Source organism: Mustela nivalis (genome assembly GCF_964662115.1).
Source record: "Mustela nivalis genome assembly, chromosome: 15".
Classification (NCBI taxonomy): domain Eukaryota; kingdom Metazoa; phylum Chordata; class Mammalia; order Carnivora; family Mustelidae; genus Mustela; species Mustela nivalis.
The window spans coordinates 75,059,228-75,084,719 of NC_139034.1; the positions used below are offsets into that span (position 1 = coordinate 75,059,228).

General features: G+C 40.5%; 1 protein-coding gene across 1 annotated transcript in view; it reads right to left on the bottom strand.

Moving 5' to 3' along the window:
* UGGT2 (UDP-glucose glycoprotein glucosyltransferase 2) overlaps nucleotides 1-25,492 on the bottom strand; it is a 184,854-nt gene that overhangs the window by 3,562 nt on the left and 155,800 nt on the right. The window contains exons 32-38 of the mRNA XM_082700684.1: nucleotides 24,229-24,327; nucleotides 22,495-22,579; nucleotides 18,351-18,533; nucleotides 16,284-16,444; nucleotides 15,553-15,667; nucleotides 7,641-7,757; nucleotides 2,950-3,076 (exon numbers count right to left, since the gene is read on the bottom strand). Of these exons, the coding sequence (XP_082556810.1) occupies nucleotides 2,950-3,076; nucleotides 7,641-7,757; nucleotides 15,553-15,667; nucleotides 16,284-16,444; nucleotides 18,351-18,533; nucleotides 22,495-22,579; nucleotides 24,229-24,327 (887 nt within the window). The remainder of the gene's footprint in view (nucleotides 1-2,949; nucleotides 3,077-7,640; nucleotides 7,758-15,552; nucleotides 15,668-16,283; nucleotides 16,445-18,350; nucleotides 18,534-22,494; nucleotides 22,580-24,228; nucleotides 24,328-25,492) is intronic.

Consider the following 25,492-nt stretch of genomic DNA (forward strand, 5'->3'; position numbering starts at 1 on the left):
ATAAATAATACTGGGATTTAGTTTATGATAAAGGTGGCAACACAAATCTCTGGGATAAAGATCATTAATTTCTTTCCAGGGTTGGACAACAATCCTCTAGGAAAAAATGAGCGATAGGACAAGAATAAATGGAAAACAAGAGACATGACAAATGGCCCTTAAACATACGACAATATCCTCAACTCCATTCATGTTATGGATTGAACAGTTTCCCTCCAAAATTTATATGGTGGAATTCTAATTTGCAGAACTTCAGAAAGTGACCTTATTTGGAAATAGAGTCTTTACAGAGATAATGAAGTTAAAATGATGCCATTAGGTTACACCCTAATCCAACAGGAGTGGTGTCCTTGTTGGGTGAGGACATCTGCACACAGATCCATGGAGAGTGAAGACAAGGTACAGGGAGCCAGAGAGAGAACGGCCGCCTACAAGTTGGGAAGAAATTCTGATAGATCCTCCCTCACTGCCCTCAAAAGGAACCCACCCTAATGACATCTGGATCTTGGACTTTAAGCTGCCAGCACTGTGAGACAAAAAATTTCTACTGTTTAAGCCACTTAGGCAGTGGTCCCTAGAAAACTAATACAGCTGCTATGAGAAATGCAAGAGTTATGAAAGGTATACTGTAGCCTTAAAAATGACGGCCCCTTTGTGTCTGAGTAAAAGAGGTCTTCCGACTTTATACTATATACTTCCATATTGTTTTACTGTTTACAACATATCTTACATTTGTAATTCAAAATTAAGTAAAAAATGCAATAATCTTTCATAAAAATTTTTAAAACTTCTCTTATTATTATATATAAATACATAGGTAAACACAAACATGCTATTTTTCTTTAAGATGGAGTCAATCATATTACAAATATTACTTTATGTTTTTAACTTAAAATATGCTGTCAGCAAAATATATTTATCTCAATTCTCTTGAAAGGCTACACTATATTTCATTGTTTGTGTATAATAATGTTTATATAATCAATAGTCTCTTAAATTATTTATTTCTTTTTTAAAAGTAGGTCATGCCCAGCATGGAGCCCAGCACAGGGATTGAACTCATAACCTTGAGATCAAGACCTGAGCTGAGTAGTAGATCAAGAGATGGAAGCTTAACCAACCAGATGTAGCCACTCAGGTGCCCCAATGGAGAAATTATTTCTATCTCATTAAAAACAACAGTATAGCAATCATATATATACATATATCATTTCTTTTTTAAATTATTTATTTTTAAAAAGATTTATTTATTTGACAGAGAGTATGTGTGTCTGTGTGTGGGGGGAGGGGCAGAGGGAGAGGAGGAAAGAGAATCTCAAGGTGACCCCCTACTGAGCATTGAGCCCAATGGGGGGCTTGATCCCACAACCCTGAGATCAAGACCTGAGCTGAAATCAAAGATTTGGCCTAAACGACTGAGCCACCCAGGCACCCCGTCATTTCTCTTTTATAACATAAATTTGTTAAAGTGAATTGCTGGGTCAAAGGGCACACATATTTTTAATTTTTATACATATGGTAATATTTCCTTAATTTATATAGCTATTGTATGTGTAAGTACATTAGAGTGCTCACTTGTCAATATCCTTGCTAACACTGGATATTATTAACCCTTTAACTCTTTCCAATTTGAAAGAGAAACATTTCATCTCATGTTCTGCACATTAAAAAATTTTTAGGTAATTACGTAAAATTTCCTTTCTTCCTTTTCCTTTTTTCCTTTCTCCCCCTTTTGACTTCTCTTTCTCTTCGAAACAGTTACATCACAACACTGACAGAGTCTTCTTCTGCACTGAAATGGTGACTTAATTAAATTATTTAATTTATTGGGACATCTGGGTGGCTCAGTGGGTTAAGCCTCTGCCTTTGGCTCAGGTCATGATCTCAGGGTCTTAGGATCAAGTCCCGTATTGGGCTCTCTGCTCAGCAGGGAGCCTGCTTCCTCCTCTCCCTCTCTCTCTTGCCTACCTCTCTGCCTGCTTATGATCTCTGTCTGTCAAATAAATAAATAAAATCTTTAAAAAATTATTTAATTTATTAATTAAAAATACATGAGTGTGTTTTAAATACCGAACTTCTCAGAAAATAATACACTAGTTTTGTTAAGGAATACAGAAAGTCAAGATGAACACAACTTCATGCTTATGTGAGAAAGTTTATGTACAACATTTTAATGTTTATATTTAACATTTGAATGTCTTGAAAAAATAAAGCTTAATAAAATTAAGAATTTTATTTTGAAACACTGGAAAGAATTATTGTTGAGGATTAATATAACCTGTGAAAAGTCTGTAACACAGACTGGAACTCAGTGCTATTTTTTAAAAAAGAGTAAAGAAAAACAGAGAACTAGGCACTGATGAAGAAAGAGAATTATGAGGCAATCAAGAAGTTTGTATCGGCTTTAAAGGAATATTCAGCACTCATTTGTTGAAGGTTTATGCAGAGTGATGAAATGCCCAGGTAACCACGGTTTAATCTTGGAAATGGAAGCTCCTGGGATCCTAGTCGCGCTGCAGCCCTGACTAAGGCTGCTCGAACCAGGAACCCATGGGAAATCCCTATTCTGTAGGAGATTAATTTAGGAGATAGGAGGTAATATTTCTAGTTACTATGTAAGTCTTTTACTAAAACTCAGGGCTTGGATTTTCCCATTTGGGAAATTCGGTGTAATGTTAAAGACGGGCATTTTGCTACTTCGATTTTTTACTGCTGGTGTTGGGAGGCTGACGCCGTCGCACTGGGCTCTGCGTGAAGTTCTCTGCATGGGGAAGAGAGTCTCTGTCCACGTTTTTAATTTGTGAGCTTAGTCCACATAAAAAGGAAATTCCTTAAAAGAAATTCTGATCTCATCATTTAATAAATTCACCAAGAAATTAGTTTGTAATCTATTATAGTCTCAGTTAATGCGATGCATGGTTCTGACACCACCGCAGAAGGGTGACTTACTTGCATTTTTCTTCTTGTTTTCCAGGTGATCTAACAGTCGCCGGATCTCAGTGTCATACTCCACCCATTCTGGGACAATCCTGGCAGCAGCTTGTAGCTTGGGTTCTTTTGTTTTGGGATTATTGCACTGAAAATGTAAATAAGGTTTTATTAATGAAAAACTATTGCCCTCGTATGTTCGTTATACTTCAACGAAGGAAAGAAGGAAGGAAAGTGGGAAGAGAGGGAGGAAGGACTGATCACTGTTCGGGAAACGTGAAGGAAATGCCTGAGGACGTTACTAAGTCACTAGAGCAAACAAAAATGCATTTTGTAAAAAGCTGAGTCCTAAGCACCAATTATTTAAAGTTCTTAAGTTAGTTGAATGGGGAAAGGATCAAGTGAAATGACAAATCATACTTTATGCGAGCAGTGTTTAATGCAAACACCTCAAACAGAAATTTTTTACTTTTTAAAGATTTTACTTATTTCTTTGTTAGAGAGAGAGAGAGAAAGCACAACCAGGGGGAGAAGCAGGCAGAGGGAGAAGCCGGATGAGGGACCTGAGCCCAGGACGCCGGGATCATAACCCAAGCCAAAGACATATGCTTAACCGACTGAGCCACCCAGGCGTCCCTCAATCAGAAATTTAAGCAAAAATTATTTTAAAAACATTCTGATCGTTTTTTTTTTAAAGATTTTACTTGACAGAGAGACACAGTGAGAGAAGGAACACAAGCAGGGGGAGTGGGAGAGGGAGAAGCAGGTTCCCTGCCAAGCGGGGAGCCTAATGCGGGGCTCCATCCCAGAACCCCAGGACCATGACCTGAGCCGCAGACAGATGCTTAAGGACCGAGCCACCCAGGCGCCCTAAACATTCTGATGGTTAACAAGTAGTCTGTCAAACAATTCTGCAAACTGTTTTGACAAAAGATCTAATTCCACGACCATTCTGTAAAAGAACATAGACTCCATTAACAAATATTTTTTATCTTTTCTTTGGGCTAATGTCTGGTTTATATGCTTTCTGTTTTCCATAGACAAAAGTATTGGTTAGCCTTTAGAAATCCCATGAGTTTCTTTAGCAAAAATGACCATTCCGCTTCTTACGCCTCGCTTCTATTTAGCAACTGAGATGATATTTAAAGTCAGTTAACTGGAAGAAGAAAATCAGTTAACTGGAACTCATTTGTCAAAATATTGACAGGTGTGAAAGGCAGAGTAGTTTATAAATCTCATGTCTAGAAATATTAACTAGTCTACCTGACACAGGGGAAAACCAGTGGGTGTGGCTCCGCAGTCAGGTTCCAACCGCAGCTCACTAGAGGCGAGACCCATATAGTTTGTGTGTGTGTGTCTGTGTGTGTGTGTGTATGTGTGTGTGTGTGTGTATAGAGGGGGGGTGTCTGGCGAGACCCATACAGTGTGTCTGTGTGTGTGTGGGGGGGTGTCTAGTGCTCCACACAGAGGAGGAAGACAGTCTCCAAGGTTCCACTGACACAGGACCCAGTTAAACGACTCAGCGAGCAACTGGTCCTACCATGGAGTTCCTTGGGAAATTAAAAGGCTAAAAGGCAAAAGTCTCGTAGGAGAAGGATCTGACGGTGGACGTAGGCGACAGTGCGGAGGACGAGGTCGGCTGATGCGCTGCGCGGGAGGTGTGAGGAGAGAGGTCACAGGGGCCCCCGGAGTGTGCGGCCGGAGCCCTGGGCGGAACGGGGACGCCATGACGGAGGCACGCGGGGCGGCGGCGGGAGCACAGACCCCCGCAGCTCCACGAGCCGCCCGTCTGCTCCCTACAAGGCAGTCACAGAGGCCGCACGTGGAAGCCCGCTCTACGCGGCATCCCGTGTAGCTGCCTCAACCTGCTTCCTCCTTAATTCCTGTGCGAAAGCGCCTGGTTATGAGCCATGAGCCTAGTGTCTGGAGCCTTTCCTCACCAGATATTTTCAGTCCATTCCACTGCGGCTGTTTTCTGTAGTCATATATTCCTGACGTAAGTGGGAAAAGAGGATTTTCTTCGCAGAAATTAACCTTACAGACCATACGTTCTATAAAGTGAAGATAATGAAACTATTTTCTTTCATTTTGTGTCAGAAACTGTCAAAATTACTATGTTTTCCTTGATTTTTGTGCTATAATATTTCCCCCCCTATAATCTCTATCAGTGGTGCTATTCTGCCCCTCAGGGGAGCTCTGACAAGGTCTGGACACATTTTGGGTGTCAGGACTGGGGGGGCGGGGTGCTACTGCCATCTAGTGGGTAAGGCCAGGGACGTGCAAAACATCCCCCAGAGTGCAGGAAGGTCCCCACCCTTAGGGATCACTCGGTCCTAAATGTCAGTAATGCCCAGGTTGAGAACCCTGATGGAAAGGGCGCAGAGTATCATGACATTCAGAAATGCTCTCCTCACCTTCAATGCCATTAATCGTGCTTTCCTCTCTTCATCAGGCCACTTCCTCGGGGTTTTTCGGCACTCCCTTAACTTTTTCCCCAAGGAGCTGGCCCAAATTAGCACGTTCTCTCATTGTGAAGTGTTTCTGTGGGAGGGATGGCTAGCTGTCCACCAAAGTTTACGCCACCTTTTCTCTATGTAGACCCATCCCTAGGCAGTAGCTGCGCATTGGGAATGCCATTCCTCAGCCCCTCTTACATTACATGTGGCCACACAACCAATGCCCACCCAAGGGGGCCACGGCTTTTAGGAGTCAGGAAGCATTCCTGCCACTTCTTCCCTCCCCTCCAGATCAACACCACACAAGAGAAATAATGATGGAAACTACATATGTCATCTTAAATTTTCCAGGAGCGACATAGAGAAGTACAAAAAGAACAGGTGCAATAAATTGTAGTGCTGTATAGTTAACCAACTATGTCCAAATGATCAGTCAATATGTAGTAAGTATAAAAGTTAGTAATAAGATGTTTTTACCTTATTATTGTACCGAGTCTTGAAAATCTATCTTATACTTTACAGCCCATCTCAGTTCAGACTAGCAACATTTTAAGTGCTCAGGGTCCACATGTGGCAAGTGGCCGCCATCCTGGGCAGATCAGCTCCAGATGGATACAGAGAAGACAGGACCTCAGAGGATGAAGGAGCCCCAAGTGGACGGAGGGTGGTCCCTGAGTCATGGGGGACAGGGAAGCTACTCACGGACAGAATATTCACATAGATCTGTACTCAGGTGAGGGAGAAACCACTGAAATTTAGGGTTATAGTTAGCTTATGCTAACCTAAGTACTAGAGACCCCCAGGAGACCCTCTGTCACTAATGTACGAGTCCCAACCTTTTACGTCCCAGCACAACCTTAACAATCTCTTAGGCGTTTCGTTCAGTAATGTCCTTGACCTCTCTTTAGAAAATTCCCTTCTTTCTTCTTAACAGTGCCATCTTACTTATTTCTGCTACATTCTATCACCTTTGGTTGCAACCTGACATACTGGCCTGCTACGTTTTTTTCTATACATTTCTAATGTATAGAAATTCTAGAATTTCTAGAAAAATGTCATTCAGTTTCTAGAAAAATGTCTATTTTATTGTCTTGTCTTTTGTTCAAAACTGTATGAATGCTAATATTTTGACAGCTTATTTTTTACTGAAGAACTTGTAAATAATTATTTAAAACTTAAATTAGCACAAAATACATTCTTTTTCTTTCTAAAGAAAATGAATGTCAATATCTCATAGCTATTAAAGATAATAAAGTATTGGAATGTGAGTTCGAGACAGCTAGACAATAAATTAGTTTCAAATACTTCACATCTAGGAGAGTTACACTGTGTAGCATAGGATCTGCTTAAAATCAAAATGAAAATAAATTTCTCAAAAGGAAGAAAAGCAGACACGTAAAGGATAATTTAGTAGACACAGAATTATTTCAGTCGTCTTCATTTGGGAAAAATACTGGCAGGAGAACCAAACTGGTTATACATTAAGATGAAAGTTAATCCATGAGCACTTCAGGCAGCTCCTGGCCTTCCTTTCAGACGCCCCTGAGAAGCGCCGAGAGAGCAGAGCAGCGAGCCCCAGATCGCCGTCCCTCACACGGCTGCTTGCATGGACGGCCCTCGGGGCATCTGGGAACGTGGGTTTCAGGAGTGTTGCCATCATTCCTGGTAAGACTAGTACAACAGTGCCTCAAGTGTGCCAACCCATGCTTTATACTGAACCTGCTTTCCTTTTGGATGTTGGGAATTTTCAGTGTATTTTCTTTTTAAGTGCCTGATATGCGACAGGCAGGGGGAGTGCTTGCGAGCGGCCCCCGGTTAGAATCCTGCACACTGGGTTCCTGAAGAGCTGCCCTGGGACACACCACCTCACCCGTGCTGTGGAATTCCTCACAGCTTCAGGGTTGAGCTGGTCCCGCATGACTGCCCAGGGAGAGGGCTCTTGGAAGCCTGCTCCTGGCTTGCTCTGAACTTTGCCCCCCACACCTCTTCCCTGTGTGGACATGGCATGTAACCCTGCCATGAGCAGGGTGATATTCTGAGTCCTGGGAGTCCTTTTAGTGATTCCTCAACCCTGGGGGTGGTCCTGGAGGCCCCCCGACACAGCTCTGTACTTGGCCAACCTCAGTGAACACCACAGTACATGACAGATGAAGCAGCAGGGTGCCACGGGGGTGCCATCCCGGCTGTAAAAGAGAAACTATTCTCCTTGAACACGTTCACGTGTGCTTGCATGCAGACAATCGCGCACACACTCACCAGATCAATGGTTTTGGCTCTCTGTTTGGAGTCGTCGTCACACCACGTTTCACACCACAGCCAGTCTTGAGGAAGAGACTTAATGGCGACTTGGTAAATCATATTATTGGGGAGATCCTATAGAAACATGATTCAAACAAGGTAATAGAAATTAGGCAGAGGGAATGAGCTTGATGATGCCAATTAGATTAAAAACAAGCTCAAAAAAACATTCGTAGATCTAAGATATCGATTTTTAAGCTACTAACATACTTACTATGGCCCAATCACCTTGTGTGACGATGAACCCGGGGGCTGCCTGAAGAACTGTGCCCAAAGCTTCTGGACATCACCCCTGACATCAGGGATGCAGTGGGGAGCCCAGACACCCACCACCCCACATGCCCCCAAATGGACAGCCGCACCACCTCCGCCCGTCCTGAACCAGCGCACTGGTCACCCGCGCTGGGCCCGCTCTTGCCATTGCTGTCAACGTGCTGGCACCATGCCCTCCGGATTCGGAAGGGACCCTTTCTTTTTCTGTTAGGAAATAATGCTCTAGGCTTTCTAAGCAAAGACTGTTGACACCTGGGTTAAAGAAAGTTTACAAGGCAAATGAGCCTCATAAGTGACCAAGACCTCACAGTCCTGCCTACAAGCACGTGCATGACTGAGCCCAGTCAGGTCTTCAGAGGAGATGGCCATCCCTGGGCCAAGATGATTTCTGCCTCATTAGCGCCTGTGGAGCAGAATGCTCAGCTACGTCAGGCCCAGATTCCCGGCCCACTGCAACTATTTGTTATTGCAAGCAGCTATGTTTTCTGGTAAGTTGTTAGGGAGCGATAGATAATGAATACGGGTGGTTGTAGGATTTGGACTTTCCCAATAAAGCTGCTACATCTATTCATGCACAAGTCTCTATATAGACATATACTTTTTACAAAGATCTATTTATTTAAATTTGGCAGAGAGATCACAAGTAGGCAGAGAGGCAGGGAGAGAGAGGGGGAAGCAGGCTCCCCGCAGAGCATAGAGCCTGATGCGGGGCTCCATCCCAGGACCCTAGGATCATGACCTGAGCCGAAGGCAGAGGCTTTAACCCACTGAGCCACCCAGGCACCCCTAGACTTATACTTTTATTTCCCTTGAAGTAGATTGACTGGTCATAGGGTAGGAGTAAATTCAAATTCATAAGAAACTGCCAAACTGTTTTTCAAAATGTCTACAGCATTTTTTGTTTTTTTTTTTTTATTATGTTAGTCACTGTAGAGTTTTTGACGTTGTGTTGCATGATGCACTGTTTGCATGTAACACCCAGTGCTCCATGCAGTATGTACACTCCTTAATATCCATCACTGCGCCAACCCATCCCCCACCCACCCCCTCCAAAAACCCTGTTTGTTTCTCAGAGTCCATAGTCTCTCATGGTTCGTCCACCCCCTCCACCATTTTCCCCTTCCTTCTCCTAATGTCCTCCACGCTTTTCCTTATGCTCCACATGTAAGTGAAACCATATAATTGTCCTTCTCTGCTTGACTCATCTCACTCAGCATAATCTCCTCCGGTCCCGTCTATGCTGATGCAGAAGTTGGGTATTCATCCTTTCTGATGACAGAGTAATACTCCATTGTATATATGAACCATATCTCCGTTATCCATTCATCTGCCCATTGAAGGGCATCCCAGCTCTTTCCACAATTTGGCTATCGTGGACATTGCTGCTATGAGCATTGCGGTGCATGTGGCCCTTCTTTTCACTATATCTGTATCTTTGGGGTAAATGACCAGCAGTACAATTGCCGGGTCAGAGGGCAGCTCTATTTTTAATTTTTTGAGGGACCTCCACACTGTTTTCCAAAGTGGCTGCACCAGCTTGCATTCCCACCAACAGGGTTACAGCATTTTTACCTGCTCATCAGCAATGTATGTACCCTTGTCAACACTTAGTATGGTCTTTTTAGTATCAACCATTTTAATGGTATGTGGAATTATTCATTGTAGTTTTAATCCTCATTTCCCTAATGACTAATCATCTTCAGCATCTTTCCATGGACTTATTGCCACTTGATCATCATCTTTGCTGAAGTGTCTGTTAAAATCTGATATTTAAAAATTTTTATTTTTAAAATACTTAATTTTTAAAATATTTTTTTTTAAAGATTTTATTTATTTATTTGACAGACAGAGATCACAAGTAGGCAGAGAGGCGGGCAGAGAGAGGAGGAAGCAGGCTCCCCGCCGAGCAGAGAGCCCGATGTGGGGTTCAATCCCAGGACGCTGGGACCATGACCTGAGCTGAAGGCAGAGGCTTTAACCCACTGAGTCACCCAGGTGCCCCTAAAGATTGGTTTTTTAACTTTTTTTATTATGTTCAATTATCCAACATATAACACATCATTAGTTTTGGATGCAGTGTTCAACGAATCATTAGTTGCACAGAACACCCAGTGCTCATAGCGTCATGTGTCCTCCTAAACTCCCGTCATTCGTTACTCCATCCTCCCACCACCTCCCTTCTGTAACCCTCAGTTTGCTTCCTGGAGTCCAGAGTCTTTCATGGTTTGTCTCCCTCTTTGATTTCTTCCCATTCAGTTTTCCCTCACTTCCCCAGTGGTCCTCCATGCTATTGCCTATGTTCCACATGAGTGAAACCATATGATAATTGTCCTTCTCTGCTTGACTTATTTCATTAGCATAATCCCCTTCAGTTCCATCTACGTTGATGCAAATGGTGGGTATGCATCCTTTCAGATGGCTGAGTAATATATATGGACCACATCTTCTTCATCCATTCATCTGTTGAAGGGCATCTCACCTCCTTTCATAGTTAGGTTACTGTGGACATTGCTGCTATGAACATTGGGGTGCAGGTCCCCCTTCTTTTCATTAAGCCTGTATCTTTGGGGTAAATACCTAGTAGTGCAATTGCTGGGTCGTAGGGTAGTTCTACTTTTAATTTTTGGAGGAAACTCCATACTGTTTTCTAGAGTGGCTGCATCACCTTGCATTTCCACCAACAGTGTAGGAGGTTTCCCCTTTCTCCACATCCTCTTCATGGAACACTTGTTTCCTGTCTTGTTAATTTTTGTCACTCTAACAGGTATAACGTGGTATCTCATTGTGATTTTGATTTCAATTTCCCTGATAGCTAATGATGTGGAACTTTTTTCCACATGTCTGTTCGCATTTGTATGTCTTCTTTGGAAGACATTTGTATATCTTTTCACATCTTCTGCCCATTTCTTGACTGGATTATTTGTCTTTTGGGTGTTGAGCTTGAGAAGCTCTTAATAGATCTTGGATCCTAGCCCTTTACCTGATAGGTCATCTGCAAATACCTTCTCCCACTCCATGGGTTGGCTCTTAAGTTTTGTCGTCTGTGTCCTTTCCTGTGCAAAAGCTTTTTATCTTGACTGAAGTCCCAAAAGTTCATTTTTGCTTTTGTTTCCCTGGTCTTTAGAGACCTGTCTTGAAAGTCGTTGTGGCCAATGTCAAGGAGGTTGCTGCTGGTGTTCTCCTCTAGGATTTTGATGGATTCCTGTTTCACATTGAGGTCTTTCATCCATTTAGAGTTTATCTTTGTGTATGGTGTAAGAGAACGGTCCAGCTTCACTCTTCTACATGTGGCTGTCCAATTTTCCCAACACCACTTATTGAAGAAACTTTTTTCCACTGGGTATTTTTTCCTGATTTGTCTAAGATTAGTTGACCACAGAGTTGAGGGTCCATTTCTGGGGTCTCTATTTTGTTTCTGATTTTTTAAAAATGAGATTGTTTTCTTTCTTATTAATGGGTTTTGAGAGTTCTTTTATATATTTGTCAATTATTTTCTAATGTGGGTCACACTTTTAACAGGTCTAAAAACATGTGCATAAACAATGTTCTCCTATCTTCTAAAAGTTTTATAGTTTTACATTTTATCTTTAGATCTATGATGTGTTTTGAGTTGATTTTTGTACACGAAATGTGTTATGAATGGGAGTGGTTTTGTTTTGCTTTGTACACGGATGTCTAATTTTTCCAGTGCCATTTTAAAAGGCTGTCCTTTTCCCACTGCATTGCCTTCACACCTTTGTCAAAAGTCAATTATTCAAATGAATGGGTTATTTCTGGAATCTCTATTCCTACATATGGATTTAATTACCTGTTTTTACACCAAATCACACCATTAGGATTATAGTATCTTTATATTAAATCTTGAAATCAGGCAAAATAAGTCTTCAAACTCTGTTCTTCTTCAAAGCTGTTTTGGCTATTTTGGGTCTACTGCATTTCTATACAAACTTAATTTTTTAAATGGTATTAGAGAGAGTATCATCTTTTTAGCTTCCATTTCCAACTGTTGCTAGTAAATAGAAATACAGAATTGACTTTCATATACTGATCTTACATCTGCAGTATTACTAAATATACTTATTGGTTCTATATAACTTTTTAGTAGATTAGAGAGGATATTCTACATAAATCATGCTATTGTCTGAAAAAAAAAGTTACTTATTTCTTGCCAATTCAATGCCTTTTATTTTTCCTGCCTTGTTGTACTATCTAGTACCTCCACTGCAATGCTGAATGGAAATGATGAGTAGATGTTTTTGCTTTGTACCTGATCTTAAGGGGAGAGTATTCAGTATTTCACCATTAAGTACAATGTTAACTATAGGTTTTTCATAAGTGTCTTTTTTAAGATTTTATTTATTCATTTTAGAGAGAGAGAGAGAGAGAGAGCGTGCACGCAAGTGAGCACAACAAGACGGGGGAAAAAGCAGAGGGAGAGGGAGAGAGAATCTGAAGCACACTCTGCACTGAGCACAGAGCCCAATGTGGGGCTCAATCCCATGACTGTGAGATCATAACCTGAGCTGAAAGCAAGAGTCAGACACTCAGGTGACCGAGCCACCGAGGTGCCCCTCATAGGTGTCCTTTACCAGATTGAGGAAGTTCCCTTCTTGTGCTAGGCTGCTGAGAGTTTTTATTAGGAATGGATACTGGAATATATCAAATGTTCTTTTGTATCAAGCTGATCATGTGATTTTCCTTTTTTTTGGTCTATTAATTAGTGAATTACACTGACTGGTATTCTCAAATGGAATGAACCCAGGGATAAAGTCCATTTAGTTAGGACATAGGGTCTTTATTATATATGCTGGATTTGATTTCCTGAGATTTTTATCAGGGATGTATACACCTGTTCATGTGGGATGTTGATCTGTAATTTTCCTTTCTTGTAGTGTCTTTGTATGGTTTTAATGTTAAAGTCATTAATGTTGGCTTCATAGAATGAGTAGAATTGGTATTGTTTCTTTCTTTAATGTTTTGTAATGAAGCTATCTGGGCATGAAGATTTAAACTAAACTCAAATTCCTCCATTGACATAGGGCTATTCAGACTATTTTAAGTGCATTTTGGTAGTTTGTGTCTTTTATTTATTTAAAAAGAAAAAGCCCATCATAAAAAGAATCACAAGATCCAACTCATGGAAGACTACCAGACCCCACTACCTGGCAGTAAAACCCACAAAGGCTGGATATTCTTAAAATTGTTCTCTGTGGGTAATCCCACAACCCCAAGACAATGGAAAAATGAACTGCCCAATGTAAGTAATAAGCCTAATGTTAAAGAGTAAGCCCTTCCCTGTACGGTTAGCTAACTTTAAAAAATTTATGAAACTCTTTGTTAGAGGCAAAGGGAGGATTCCCTTCCCCATCTGGGAGGAGAGACCACTACTCTGTGAAGTCTTTTAAGTAGACGACTAGACTGTACTCTTCCTAACCGAGACCACAGATTCTTCGGAACTGAAATATATACATATTCTGCATACGAGTTTGTCTTTCCTGCTCGCAGAGACTTAATAGCATTATCCAAGGGCTTACAGAGCTATCCACTGAGGGAGGATTCCGTTTAATACTGCATTAGACCAACAGACCCACTTTAGAGCAAGGAAAGGAAGCCTGGTAGAGGGCACATGACCAGGAGATCCCGTGTTCTGGCTGAATACTCTGCTGGCCTGACAGAGCAATAAATGATTCACTGAAGGCACAGGAGGTGCTACCTTGGGGACAAGACGCTGCAAGAATGGGGTGCAGCATATGTTTTAAATCACCAACCATCATATGGTGCTGTGTCACCACATGGAAGAATGGGTCCAAGGGGCAAAGTAGAAGTGATCCTGCTTATCCTCACTCCCAGGGACCCTCTTGGGGAGGCTGTGCTTGTTATCCCCCTAATTCTGGGAGGTTTTGGGTCCAATCATTAGGTTAAGTGGCTCTGGAAATTAGTCAGATATTGAGAAAAAAAAGATGCTTATCTGTTAGGAAAAACAAAATGTAAGGCAGTAGCCAGGTGGGACACAGGATGAAGGGAGTCTGTCTTAAAGATCAGAGATGGAGACTGATGATGCGAGGGAGTAAGAAAAAGGTACAGTATGTGAGCCAGGGCATGTGGTGGGAGGAAGAGGCCTAAGGATGGAAAAGGGAAGATAAAATACCAGTTTTGAAAATGTTGAGCTGAAAGTGAAAAAATTACATGTTAAGTGGAGCCAGTTGAGATATCCAATACAGAATGTACCAAGGGGAAAAAGGATGCAAATGTCAGATTTTGAAGTTTACAAGCAGGGAACTAGAGCGGTCTGGATCCATGCACTGAACATGAGTCCATGAGACCATTCTCTTACACCATATACAAGAAAAACTCAAAATGGATAAAAGACCTCAATGCGAGGCAGGAATCTATCAAAATCCTAGAGGAGAACATAGGCAGTAACCTCTTCAACATTGGCCACAGCAACTTCTTTCGAGACATGTCTCCAAAGGCAAAGAAAACAAAAGTGAAAATGAACTTTTAGGACTTCATCAAGATAAAAAGCTTTTGCACAGCAAAGGAAACAGTCAACAAAACTAAGAGCCAACCCATGGAATGGAAGGAGATATTTGCAAATGACATATCAGGTTAAGGGGTAGTATCCAAGATCTTTAAAGAACTCCTCAAACTCAACACCCAAAAAAACAAATAATCCAGTCAAGAAATGGGCAGAAGACACGAAAAAACACTTCTCCAAGGAAGACTTACAAATGGTTAACAGACACATAAAAAATGTTCCACATCATTAGCTATCAGGGAAATTCAAAACAAAACCACACTGAGATACCACCTTATGCCAGTGAGAATGGCAAAGATTAACAAGATAGGAAACAACAATTCTTGGAGAGGATGTGGAGAAAGGGGAACCCTCTTACACTGTTGGTGGGAACGCAAGCTGGTGTGGCCTCTTTGGAAAACAGTGTGGAGATTCCTCAAACAATTAAAAATAAAGCTACCCTATGACTCTGCAATTGCACTACTGGGTATTTACCCCAAAGATACAAATGTAGTTAGTGAAAAGAAGGGCTATATGTACCCCAATGTTCATAGGAGCAATGTCCACAACCGCCAGACTCTGGAAAGAGCCCGGATGACCTTCAACAGATGAATGGATAATGAAGATATGGTCCATACATACAATGGACTATTTCTTAGCCATCAGAAAGGATGAATACCCAACTTCTGTATCAACATGGATGGGACTGGAAAAGATTATGCTGAGTGAAATAAGTCAGGCAGAGAGAGTCAATTATCATATGGTTTCACTTACTTGTGGAGCATAAGGAATAACATGGAGGACACTGGGAGATGGAGAGAAGTGAGTTGGGGGAAATCGGAGGGGGAGATGAACCATGAGAGACTGTGGACTCTCAGAAATAAACTGAGCGGTCTGGAGGGGAGAGAGGTGGGGGGTTGGGTGAGGTTGGTGGTGGGTATTAAGTAGGGCACGTATTGCATGGAGCACTGGGTGTGGAGTATAAAAAAATGAATCTTGGAACACTGAAAAAATAAAGTAAAATTTTAAAAAGAAAAGAAAAAAAAGAGAAGAAAATGAGTCTATGAACATTCTACCTACCTGATCAAGGTTTGAAAGACTGTTTGGATCTTGACTGAGAGCTTGGTACTGGCCCCGGAGCCTGTCTCCTGCTGCAATTCTTCTGAACTTCTTGAGATCCACCACATACAAGGCACTGCAAAGGTGAGGAGTCTTTGGTGGCCCATGTTGTTCATGGACGTTTACTTTCCCCCAGTGACGGTCCACAGGGATGGGACTGACTTTTAGATATCCCTGGGTCTACTAATGATGAAACCTTTCATAAATTTTCTCCCAACGTCCAACACGGTTTCCAAGGGGTCTGAAGTTCGTTATAATACTATTAGGATCCACATCCTTGTAGAGTCACAGGTTTTTCCAAGACACCATGAAAGTCATGGCTCTCCAAAACAACAGATTTGAAGACAGTACGCTCATTTTGTGACGTAACCAACTAGTTTATCTTTAGTGGTTAGGAGCCTCTCGCTTGAGTCCTATTAATTGGGTTTAATGCCTGGCTCAGCTATGCTAACGGTATAAGCCTGGGAGAGTCACATGAATGCTGCCTGCTGTGGTTCTCAGGTTTTCACAGCTGTTAAATGGGGATGATATCATCTCAAAATGTTGTCATAGAGATTTTATGGGTTAGTACATGTAGAGTGACGGGCATGCCATTGACACTAACAGGTTGCCATTGTTGTGTGATTTCTAAGAAAACTGAGTATTGTGATCCAGTAACTTATTTAGTTACTAAAAAGTATAAATTTTCTTACCTGATATGGTATTTCCTTCTTAAGAGATGTGATGCCCAGTATCCTTTTTTCCAGAAACGATATCCATCCATTTCAGTGCGGCTGTCACAAAATGGAGTATACCCGTAAGGTGCTCCACCCAGATCGAAATCTCGGAGTTCTTTTAGGTCATGTCTCACAATCTAAATAATTAAAATAGTTTCTTTTAGGTCATGTCTCACAATCTAAATAATTAAAATAGTTTCTCTGATGAAGATTATAAAATAATATTATGTTATTATAATAAGCCCTTTTTATGTGAATCTCAAATAATCACCTGATTGTAGAAATAAAGGGAATTGTGCTTTTCTCACAACTCTTTCAAGCAGCAAGGAGTTTACTGAGTTATTTCTTCAATATTTCTTATTTCTTCTATTGTTCTATTGTTATTTCTTCTATTGTTCTTTCAGGTGAAAGAAACTGGGGCGCTTGGGTGACTCAGTTGGTTAAGCCTCTGCCTTCCATTCAGATCATGATCCTGGGGTCCTGAGATTGAGCCTGAAGTCGGGCTCCATGCTCAGTGGGGAGTCTGCTTCTCCCTCTGTCCCTCTCCTTGCTTGTGTGCTCTCTCTCAAATAAAATAAAATTAAAAAAAAAATGACACCAAAAATGTCTATGCTTAGTCTATATGACCGTGGTCTTATCATTAATTGGGATAGTTTGTTACATCATTTTATTTTTTAAAAACTTTTATTAATTTGACAGAGAGCATGAGTAGGGGAGGGGCAGAGGGAGAGGGATGAGCAGATTTCCTGCCAAGTGCAGAGACTGACAAAGAGCTTGATCCCAGGATCCTGAGATCAGGACCTGAGCTGAGTTCAGAGCCACCCAGGGGCCCCTTGGGATGCCACTTCAATCAAGATAGTTTAAACAAAATGTACTTTGGAAATAAATTAAATATTTCACAAGTATTCTTACTTACTTGATTACTCTTAGTTTATCAAGATACAGATTAGTAATTCAAAATCATCTTATGATAAATCTCCATTATTATAATATTGGCAAATATTAGTCTGAATGATAAAGAAAAACTTCTTGATTATCCTTAATGGCTTTAATGAAATAACAGTAGTAAGTTCCTTTTTTCTTTAAGATTTTATTTATTTTAGAGAGAGCACATGAGCGTGAGCAGAGTGAGAGGGGGAGGGAAAGAATCCCAAGCAGATTCTGTGCTGAGCCTGATGCAGAGCTTGATCCCGTGACCCTGAGACCATGAGCTGAGCTGAAACCAAGAGCTGAGCGCTCAACCAACTACATCACCCAGGCGCATTTTTTTAACAGATTCAAGCCTGCTGGAAAACCCCACTATATAGATCAATTTGGAAAATACTATAAAAATAATAAAAGTTTACAATATAAGTAAATTCTAATATAGGATTTGAACAATGTACTTTTTGTCCTAAATATAAATTGAACTAACTTGTACTCTTAATTCATATAATGTTAATATTTACATTTTACTGTTCTACTTAAAAATTCTGTATATTTTTCAAATATTTTTTCCCATTAATGATTACAAAGGCATGGAAGGGAGGGAAGGGGGAAAGTCACAATTTTTGGATATATAAATTTTGAAACCTGAGTACTATGATGGTTTTTAGTAGTCAAATTTGGGACATTTTTTTTCCTTAGAAGGAAATGAAAGTTGTCTGTAATCACAAATTTTTTTTTAGCAAGAAGAAAGAGCTCATTTTAAATAATCAGCTCATATTCATAGGAACTCAGACAACTATTTTTATTGTGACTAGGATCACTACTTTTTTAACTACCAAAATTTTAAAAAAACTACTACTTCAGGGAGAAAATTGCCATGTCCCAGATAGTAAATGGAACTTCTTGCAGACACATTTGAGTTTCCCCTGGAATTCTGACAGATTTTTTTTTTTTTTAAGACACTTCCTTTATGTGTCCCATTCATGTCATGTATTTTTATGTAGCATAGCAACAAAGATAATAATGAACAGTAGCAATATAAACTGAGTCCCAATACCCAGACAGACTTGCAAAAGAAGTTTAAGTACTAGCAAAAACTACGGTTAATCTTATCACCTGGTCAGCATCAACAAAAATGATTTTGTCCACCGCCAGAGGAAAGAGGACGTCGAGGAAAAGAATTTTGTAACCCCAAATAATCCTCTGTTTTTCAGTCTGCTGATGGAGCCAGCTGGGCCACCTGTACTGCACGAGTTCATACTGGAAGCCATACTCCTCGGCCATGTGAGGAATCACCTCCTATACACATACACACATACACACAAATCAAAGAATATGCTCAAGGAAGAGAAAATCATTTCTGTTTTAGAGAAAAAAATTAACATTCTAAAAAGCAGAGTTTACCATAAATTGTTACAAATTACTTGGTTAAATGTCTAGACTACTTCTACAACCTATACCTATTACTGAGTAATATAAAAATGCTGACCAATATAAAAATACAAGCATACATGAAACTATGTGATCTAATGACATTAAGGAATAGGTATGCCATATTGAACAGCAAGTTTATTAAGTAAGATAAATGTTCCCCTAGTTCTTACTACTAACTTTCGACTTGAGAAAGCCTGACTCTACAAGGAAAAGCGTCTGGACCTGGGAACACTGATGTGTCACACGGTGGATGGGTATGTCAACATGCTGGTTGCCCAGAGACAACAGGAAGAGGGAGGGCAAAAAAACACAAAATGAGCTGTAAATTGGCAAATTAGGTTTTCTACATGAGCCCCATGTTTGAGATTTATCACTATTTAATTCAAGAATTAAAAATCCAGGGTAGTCATTGTGGTTCTGGATGTTTGGTATTGGATTCAGAGTCTTACAGACTTAGAGCATCTTACCCTGTTCAGGGCAGTATTTCATTAACACCTTGTTGGCTAAATTTGGCTCATGAGCCCCGATCTGAGAGGGAGTGTGGTCAAGGTTGGGGGGAGGGAAGATGGGTTAGCAAACAGAGAATTCGCTTTTTCCTCCTCAGTTCTTATTTGGAGCTTGTTGCTGGTTTTACACCTAGTTTAATTTTCTTCCTGTTTTTGTAAGAAGAGTGTAGATTTAAATTACATTTCTTACTGTGAGCACTGGTTTTATCTGTGAATTGAAATGCTGCAATTATGACTAGAACGGCTGCTGAGAATCATTGTTTTGGTTTCAAAATTAAAAAAAAAAAACATGTTAGAAGAAAGTAGAAGAGCTCTCTAATCAGCAAATATGCATTAACATTTTCACTGAGCATGCACTAGGTGCCAGGGACTTTTGTAGGGCCTAGGGATACAGAAGTGAACAAAACAGACAGAAATCATGGCCTTCATAAGGCTTTTGAGGGGTTAGGCAGAAAATGAATGAAACAGTTGAGTCACCTGTAGAACACAGTGCTAGGGCAAAGTAAAAAGGGGAGGGACACAGAGTGAAAATTAGAAGGGACTATAACTGCAGATTGTGTGGTCAGGAAAGGATTATTCCCTAAGTAGGTGTAAGTCAGCAAGGATTTGAAGGAAGAGAGAGAGAGAGAGAGGTTTTGAAAATTGTAAGGAAAGGATCTAGGGTACTAGTAATTTCTGCATCTGACTGGCTACACAGGTGTTTCAACTTCGTAAAAATTCATCAAAGCTGCACACTTACAATTTGTGCACATTGTACCTCACTGAAAAGTTTCAAAAAGATGAGCATTTTGAGGGAAAGGAAGGAAATTCCCCAAAGAAGGAAAATATCATTTCAGATATGCGATTACTTCTGGCCACGCGACAGAGGAAGAACATATACAGACACGGAACACATTTCCACGGGACAGGCTCATGCCTGCTGAGAGAATCTTCGGACAGAGCTATCTCAGTTTCTGCAGAATTAATCCCGGTGTGCAGTGTTTGCCTAATAGGATAACATCAAAAACTTGGTAACAAACTAGCATGACTTGTTTATATTTATGGGCTCTTTTTCAGTTGTTTATCTGCTCCTAAATGAGCACGTGAGGCATCACTCTTGGTGGTGGTGGCGGGAGAGGCTGTGACATAGGGTTAAGCACCTGGGCTCCGAGGACGGAATGCTTGGGGTCAGATCTCAGCTATGTTCCTAAGTAGCTGTTTGATCTCAGGCCTGGGCTTTAAAAGACAAATCTTGCTCAAAGAAAGGTTGGGCCCTTTGCCCAGGGGTCCTGGGAGGTAACCTCTGCCCCCGTACTGTCCTGCCTGGGGCCACACCAAAGAGTCGATGCCAGCAGTGGGACGTACAGCTGGGGCTCTGCGCCACAAGATATCAGCTGTAAGGTATGGCTGTGCTAAACCCAAACCGGCAGGAGAATGGCTCTCAGTTCTTTGAGTTCTTCTAGTTAGCCTCTGAACCTGAGGGGGAGCTTGGATACCTCCTAGCTGTACAGGCTGGGAGGTTATATAATTTCTGAGTCTTGGTTTTCCGGGAATAGACCTTTATGGAGAGCAACTGCATACGAAAAGCTCTCAGCAACGTGCTGGCAACAGGCATACAAACATGGCTGGCCATGCTTATTTCTGCTTTTACCCTTGGTTTTGGATTAGAGGAGGAGAAAGCCTTTGAGCTGCTACTGAATGAGACCCGAAACTTTCATGAAATCTGATGAATCTGTCACGAGAATAGGGAGACATGGGGTACACTCTGTGGCAGGGGCGTGAGGCTGAGTAAAGGGTAAGAGCGGTGGACCATCTGAACACGTCTCCGGACGCACGGCGCCATTTTGCGTACAGTACCCAAACCAGCCCCACAGCAACAGCGCGCTGCACCAAGACAGAAGAGCCTTTTTGTTCTCAGAACTATCCAGCTATTTCCTAGGGTGCAGTTTTCATATTCTCCGATACCACCGTCCCAGCCTATCTTCGTAAAATTAGGACAATCTAATTCTTTTTATTGACAATCTGTACATGTCTTTTACTGCCAAATTTTATTTAATTATATTCATTACCATGAAAAACCACTCATCTTTCTGATTTTGAATTTAGTTAAAAATAAACCATCCCCTTATGTCCTTTTAAACACTTTTTTTTCCTCATATACTTTAAAAATTTTTTTTTATTTCTTTTCAGTGTAATAGCATTCATTGCTTTTGCACCACACCCAGTGCTCCATGCAATCCGTGCCCTCTCTAATACCCACCACCTGGTTCCCCCAACCTCCCACCCCAGCCCCTTCAAAACCCTCAGATTGTTTTTCAGAGTCCATAGTCTCTCATGGTTCACCTCCCCTTCCAATTTCTCTCAACTCCCTTCTCCTCTCCACCTCCCCTTGTCCTCCATGCTATTTGTTATGCTCCACAAATAAGTGAAACCATATGATAATTGACTCTCCCGGCTTGACTTATTTCACTCAGCATAATCTCTTCCAGTCCCGTCCATGTTGCTACAAAAGTTGGGTATTCATCTTTTCTGATGGAGGCATAATACTCCATAGTGTATATGGACCACATCTTCCTTATCCATTCCTCTGCTGAAGGGTTCTTTCCCACAGTTTGGCAACCGTGGCCATTGCTGCTATAAACACTGGGGTACAGATGGCCCTTCTTTTCACTACATCTGTATCTTTGGGGTAAATACCCAGTAGTGCAATTGCACGGTCATAGGGAAGCTCTATTTTTAATTTCTTGAGGAATCTCCACACTGTTCTCCAAAGTGGCTGCACCAACTTGCATTCCCACCAACAGTGTAGGAGGGTTCCCCTTTCTCCACATCCCCTCCAACACATGTTGTTTCCTGTCTTGCTAATTTTGGCCATTCTAACTGGTGTAAGGTGGTATCTCAATGTGGTTTTAATTTGAATTTCCTTGATGGCTAGTGATGATGAACATTTTTTCATGTGTCTGATAGCCATTTGTATGTCTTCATTGGACAAGTGTCTGTTCATATCTTCTGCCCATTTTTTTAAATATGATTGTCTGTTTTGTGTGTGTTGAGTTTGAGGAGTTCTTTATAGATCCTGGATATCAACCTTTTGTCTGTACTGTCATTTGCAAATATTTTCTCCCATTCCGTGGGTTGCCTCTTTGCTTTTAAACACTTCTTTAAATAAAAACAGCATAGAATTTTTCTTAAGATAAAAGAATAGTGAATACCAAAGTTTTAAAATTGGTTAAAAGTAGTAATTTCAAAAGACTCATTCTGAAATTATGTGAACTTATGATATAAAGAATTTACTCTTCAAACATTGAACTATTCTATAATAAAAAGATTAATGTACTTACTTTAAATGTTGGTGAGAGATAATTTTTTAGAAACCAGAATTTCACAGGTGTTTTGGTGTTACGTAAAACAGAAAGCATCATAATTCTGTATAAAATAGGAATGTTAAACCCAGTAAGTTAATATCAATAGGAGTTCACTCTGTTTTTCCTAAGGCTTTTAATTATTACACACACACACACAGACACAAACACAATTACTTAAAGATATTAAGCTTTCACTCTGAATTATGGAGAAACAGACTGAAGTACCTTCACAAATTATGGTTCCTCATCAAGTATGTAATGTATAGGGATACATACACACACACACCCCACATAGAATAAATCAGTTGCTTTTTGCTTTTTCCAGTTGACTCTGAAATAGCCTTGTTTAGTTGAACTACCTTCTCATCTCTACTCTATTACTATGTCATTAATACCAGGTGTACAAAACTGCAGGAATTGCAGTTCACCGGACAAACCATTTGTCTTGCTATGCTAGATCTCTAACCAGGGAAGATACAGATGTATCTAAATGTCCATCTTAAAATGCCAAGACATATTCAAATAGTTTTGAGGGATTCTCTGATACCCTTCTATATAAAAGGTTAAAAAAACAGCCCTTTGTAGTTAGGAATTAAGCTTTCCTCCTCTTACCCTACCTGTCTTTTTTATAAAATAAGGTATTTCCTCACCAGAAAAGGGAAATTTACTACATATACTTTCTCTCACATCATATTGTTACAACATATGTTCATTTCCTAGCCATAGAGAACACCAATATTCCAAATCAATCAAACTCATGGAATTTAACTGTATTTTAAAAATATACTGCTTGGGGCACCTGGGTGGCTCAGTCGATTAAGCATCCAACTCTTGATTTCAGTGCAGGTCATGATTTTGGGGTCATGGGATCAAGCCCCACACTGGGCTCCATGCCCAGTGTGGAGCCTGTTTGAGATTCTCTCTTTCCTTTTCCCTCTGCCCCTCCCTTGCTCATGTTCTCTAAATGAATGAATAAAATCCTAAAAAACATATATATTTATATTTATATACACACACATATATATATAGGCGCCTGGGTGACTCAGTTGGTTAAGCCGCTGCCTTCAGCTCAGGTCATGATCCCAGTCCTGGGATCAAGTCCCGCAAGGGACTCCTTGCTCGGTGGGGACTTCTCCCTCTGCATGCTCTGCCTGTGCTCCCCCTGCTTGTGTGTGTGTTCTTTCTCTCTCTGACAAATAAATAAAATCTTAAAAAAAAAAGATATATATATCGTTTTCATAATTTTAGGTTTTATATATATATACATATATATATGTATATATATATGTATATGCTGTTCTCATAATTTTAGGTAATCTCAGGGTTGTGAGATCAAGTTCCGTGCTCAGCGGGGAGTCTGCTTGAGAGTCTCTCCCTTCCCCCCCACTCCTCCCCCTACTTGCTCATGCTTGCTCACTTTCTCTCTCTCAAATTAATTAATTAATAATCTTTAAAAAGAAAGAAAAAAGCAAGGTACAGAACAAATGTTGTTATTACTTAAGTAAAAAGTTAAAAATGAAGAAAATATATTTGCTTATCTACCTATGTCTTTGGCGAGCTATGAAAATACTGGTTTCCTGTTGGAAGGAGACTGGGTAATAAGAAAACAGGTGGATTGTTTCACTGTTCGCTCTTTTGTTCTTCTGAACTCTTGAAATTCTTTTTGAACCATGTACTATTTACAAAGCATTAGATAAAAAATATACCTACCTTAAAAAGCGTTCATATAAATGGCCAGAAGCAACTGAAAATATGTTTAGAACATCTGCTTCCTTTTTGTCTTTTTCTTTATGCAACCTTCTTGTGAAACTTGAATAAGAGAGTATTGACAGCTTCTTAATATGGATTTGTAAACTTTACATACCTAAATACTAAATTTAATACGCAATAAAATTAGGAAAGCCTCTCAAAATAAGCCCCATCTCATACACAAAATGACTGGCTCTTTCATTTGGGGTATTTATAATGTATAATTTTTTTCTTCCTGGGTAAAAATTTTATTTAATTAAATTTTTATTTTTATATGCACAGATATTTAGAATGACTAAAATTTGGAAAAGAATAAACTATAATCACTAGAGATGTATTTTGCCAAACAGGAATTTTTATGACAGTATTTTTCAAATCTTTTCTTATTGTAATCTCCCAAATAAGAAAAATACAGTTGATACTCCCAAGTTATGATTAAACTTAAGATAAGAAAGTGAAAGCATTATATTATACACAGTATTTATGTGTCTGGAGGAGTTACCATCCCCAACGTGGTCCTTCTCCTTTCCCAACACAGCAGTATTTGCTTCTGGTACTTTCTGTACAGCAAGTGGCTGTTCTACAGTTTGATGATCACCTGTATTCATTTTTGGCTCCACCTTCTGGTTTTAATGGAAGCCAATGGACAAATACCTTTAAAATGCCCACATTCTGCTTCATTATCCTGTCAAACATACTACTCTCCAAATGATCTCAAAATGAGAGGGTCTGAGCCCTTGTCAATCAGTAACAGTTCAATGCACATAAAGGAAGAGGAACACCATTCTTACCAAACAAGAAGTCTACTACAGAAAAAGAGGCATAAACTGCGCACAATCCCAAATGCTGGGAGCGCTTCGGATTGGCAAAATAAAATCTGCCTAGGTTGTTGGATCTATCTGGCCTCAAGTTTCTATTTCTTACCTTCAGTTAAGATTCTCACTGGTTCTCCATCATAACTCAAATGAAGCCCAGATCTCTGAGATGCACTTCAGAGTTCTCCACAATGTAGATCTATAGCAGACAGCTTTTGTGTTTCCTCACCTAACATCCTTTATGCTTCTAGTAACAATAACCTAGTATTTGGCAGGGGGGCGGGGGGCATTCCTTCTCCACTTTCATTCTGTGAGATCTAGGTGGGATGGACCCCCTCACTGGCTCCAGAGGTAGGCATATGGACCAAGCATACAGAGTTACAGTGACCCCCATTTGGGACAAATGGCTA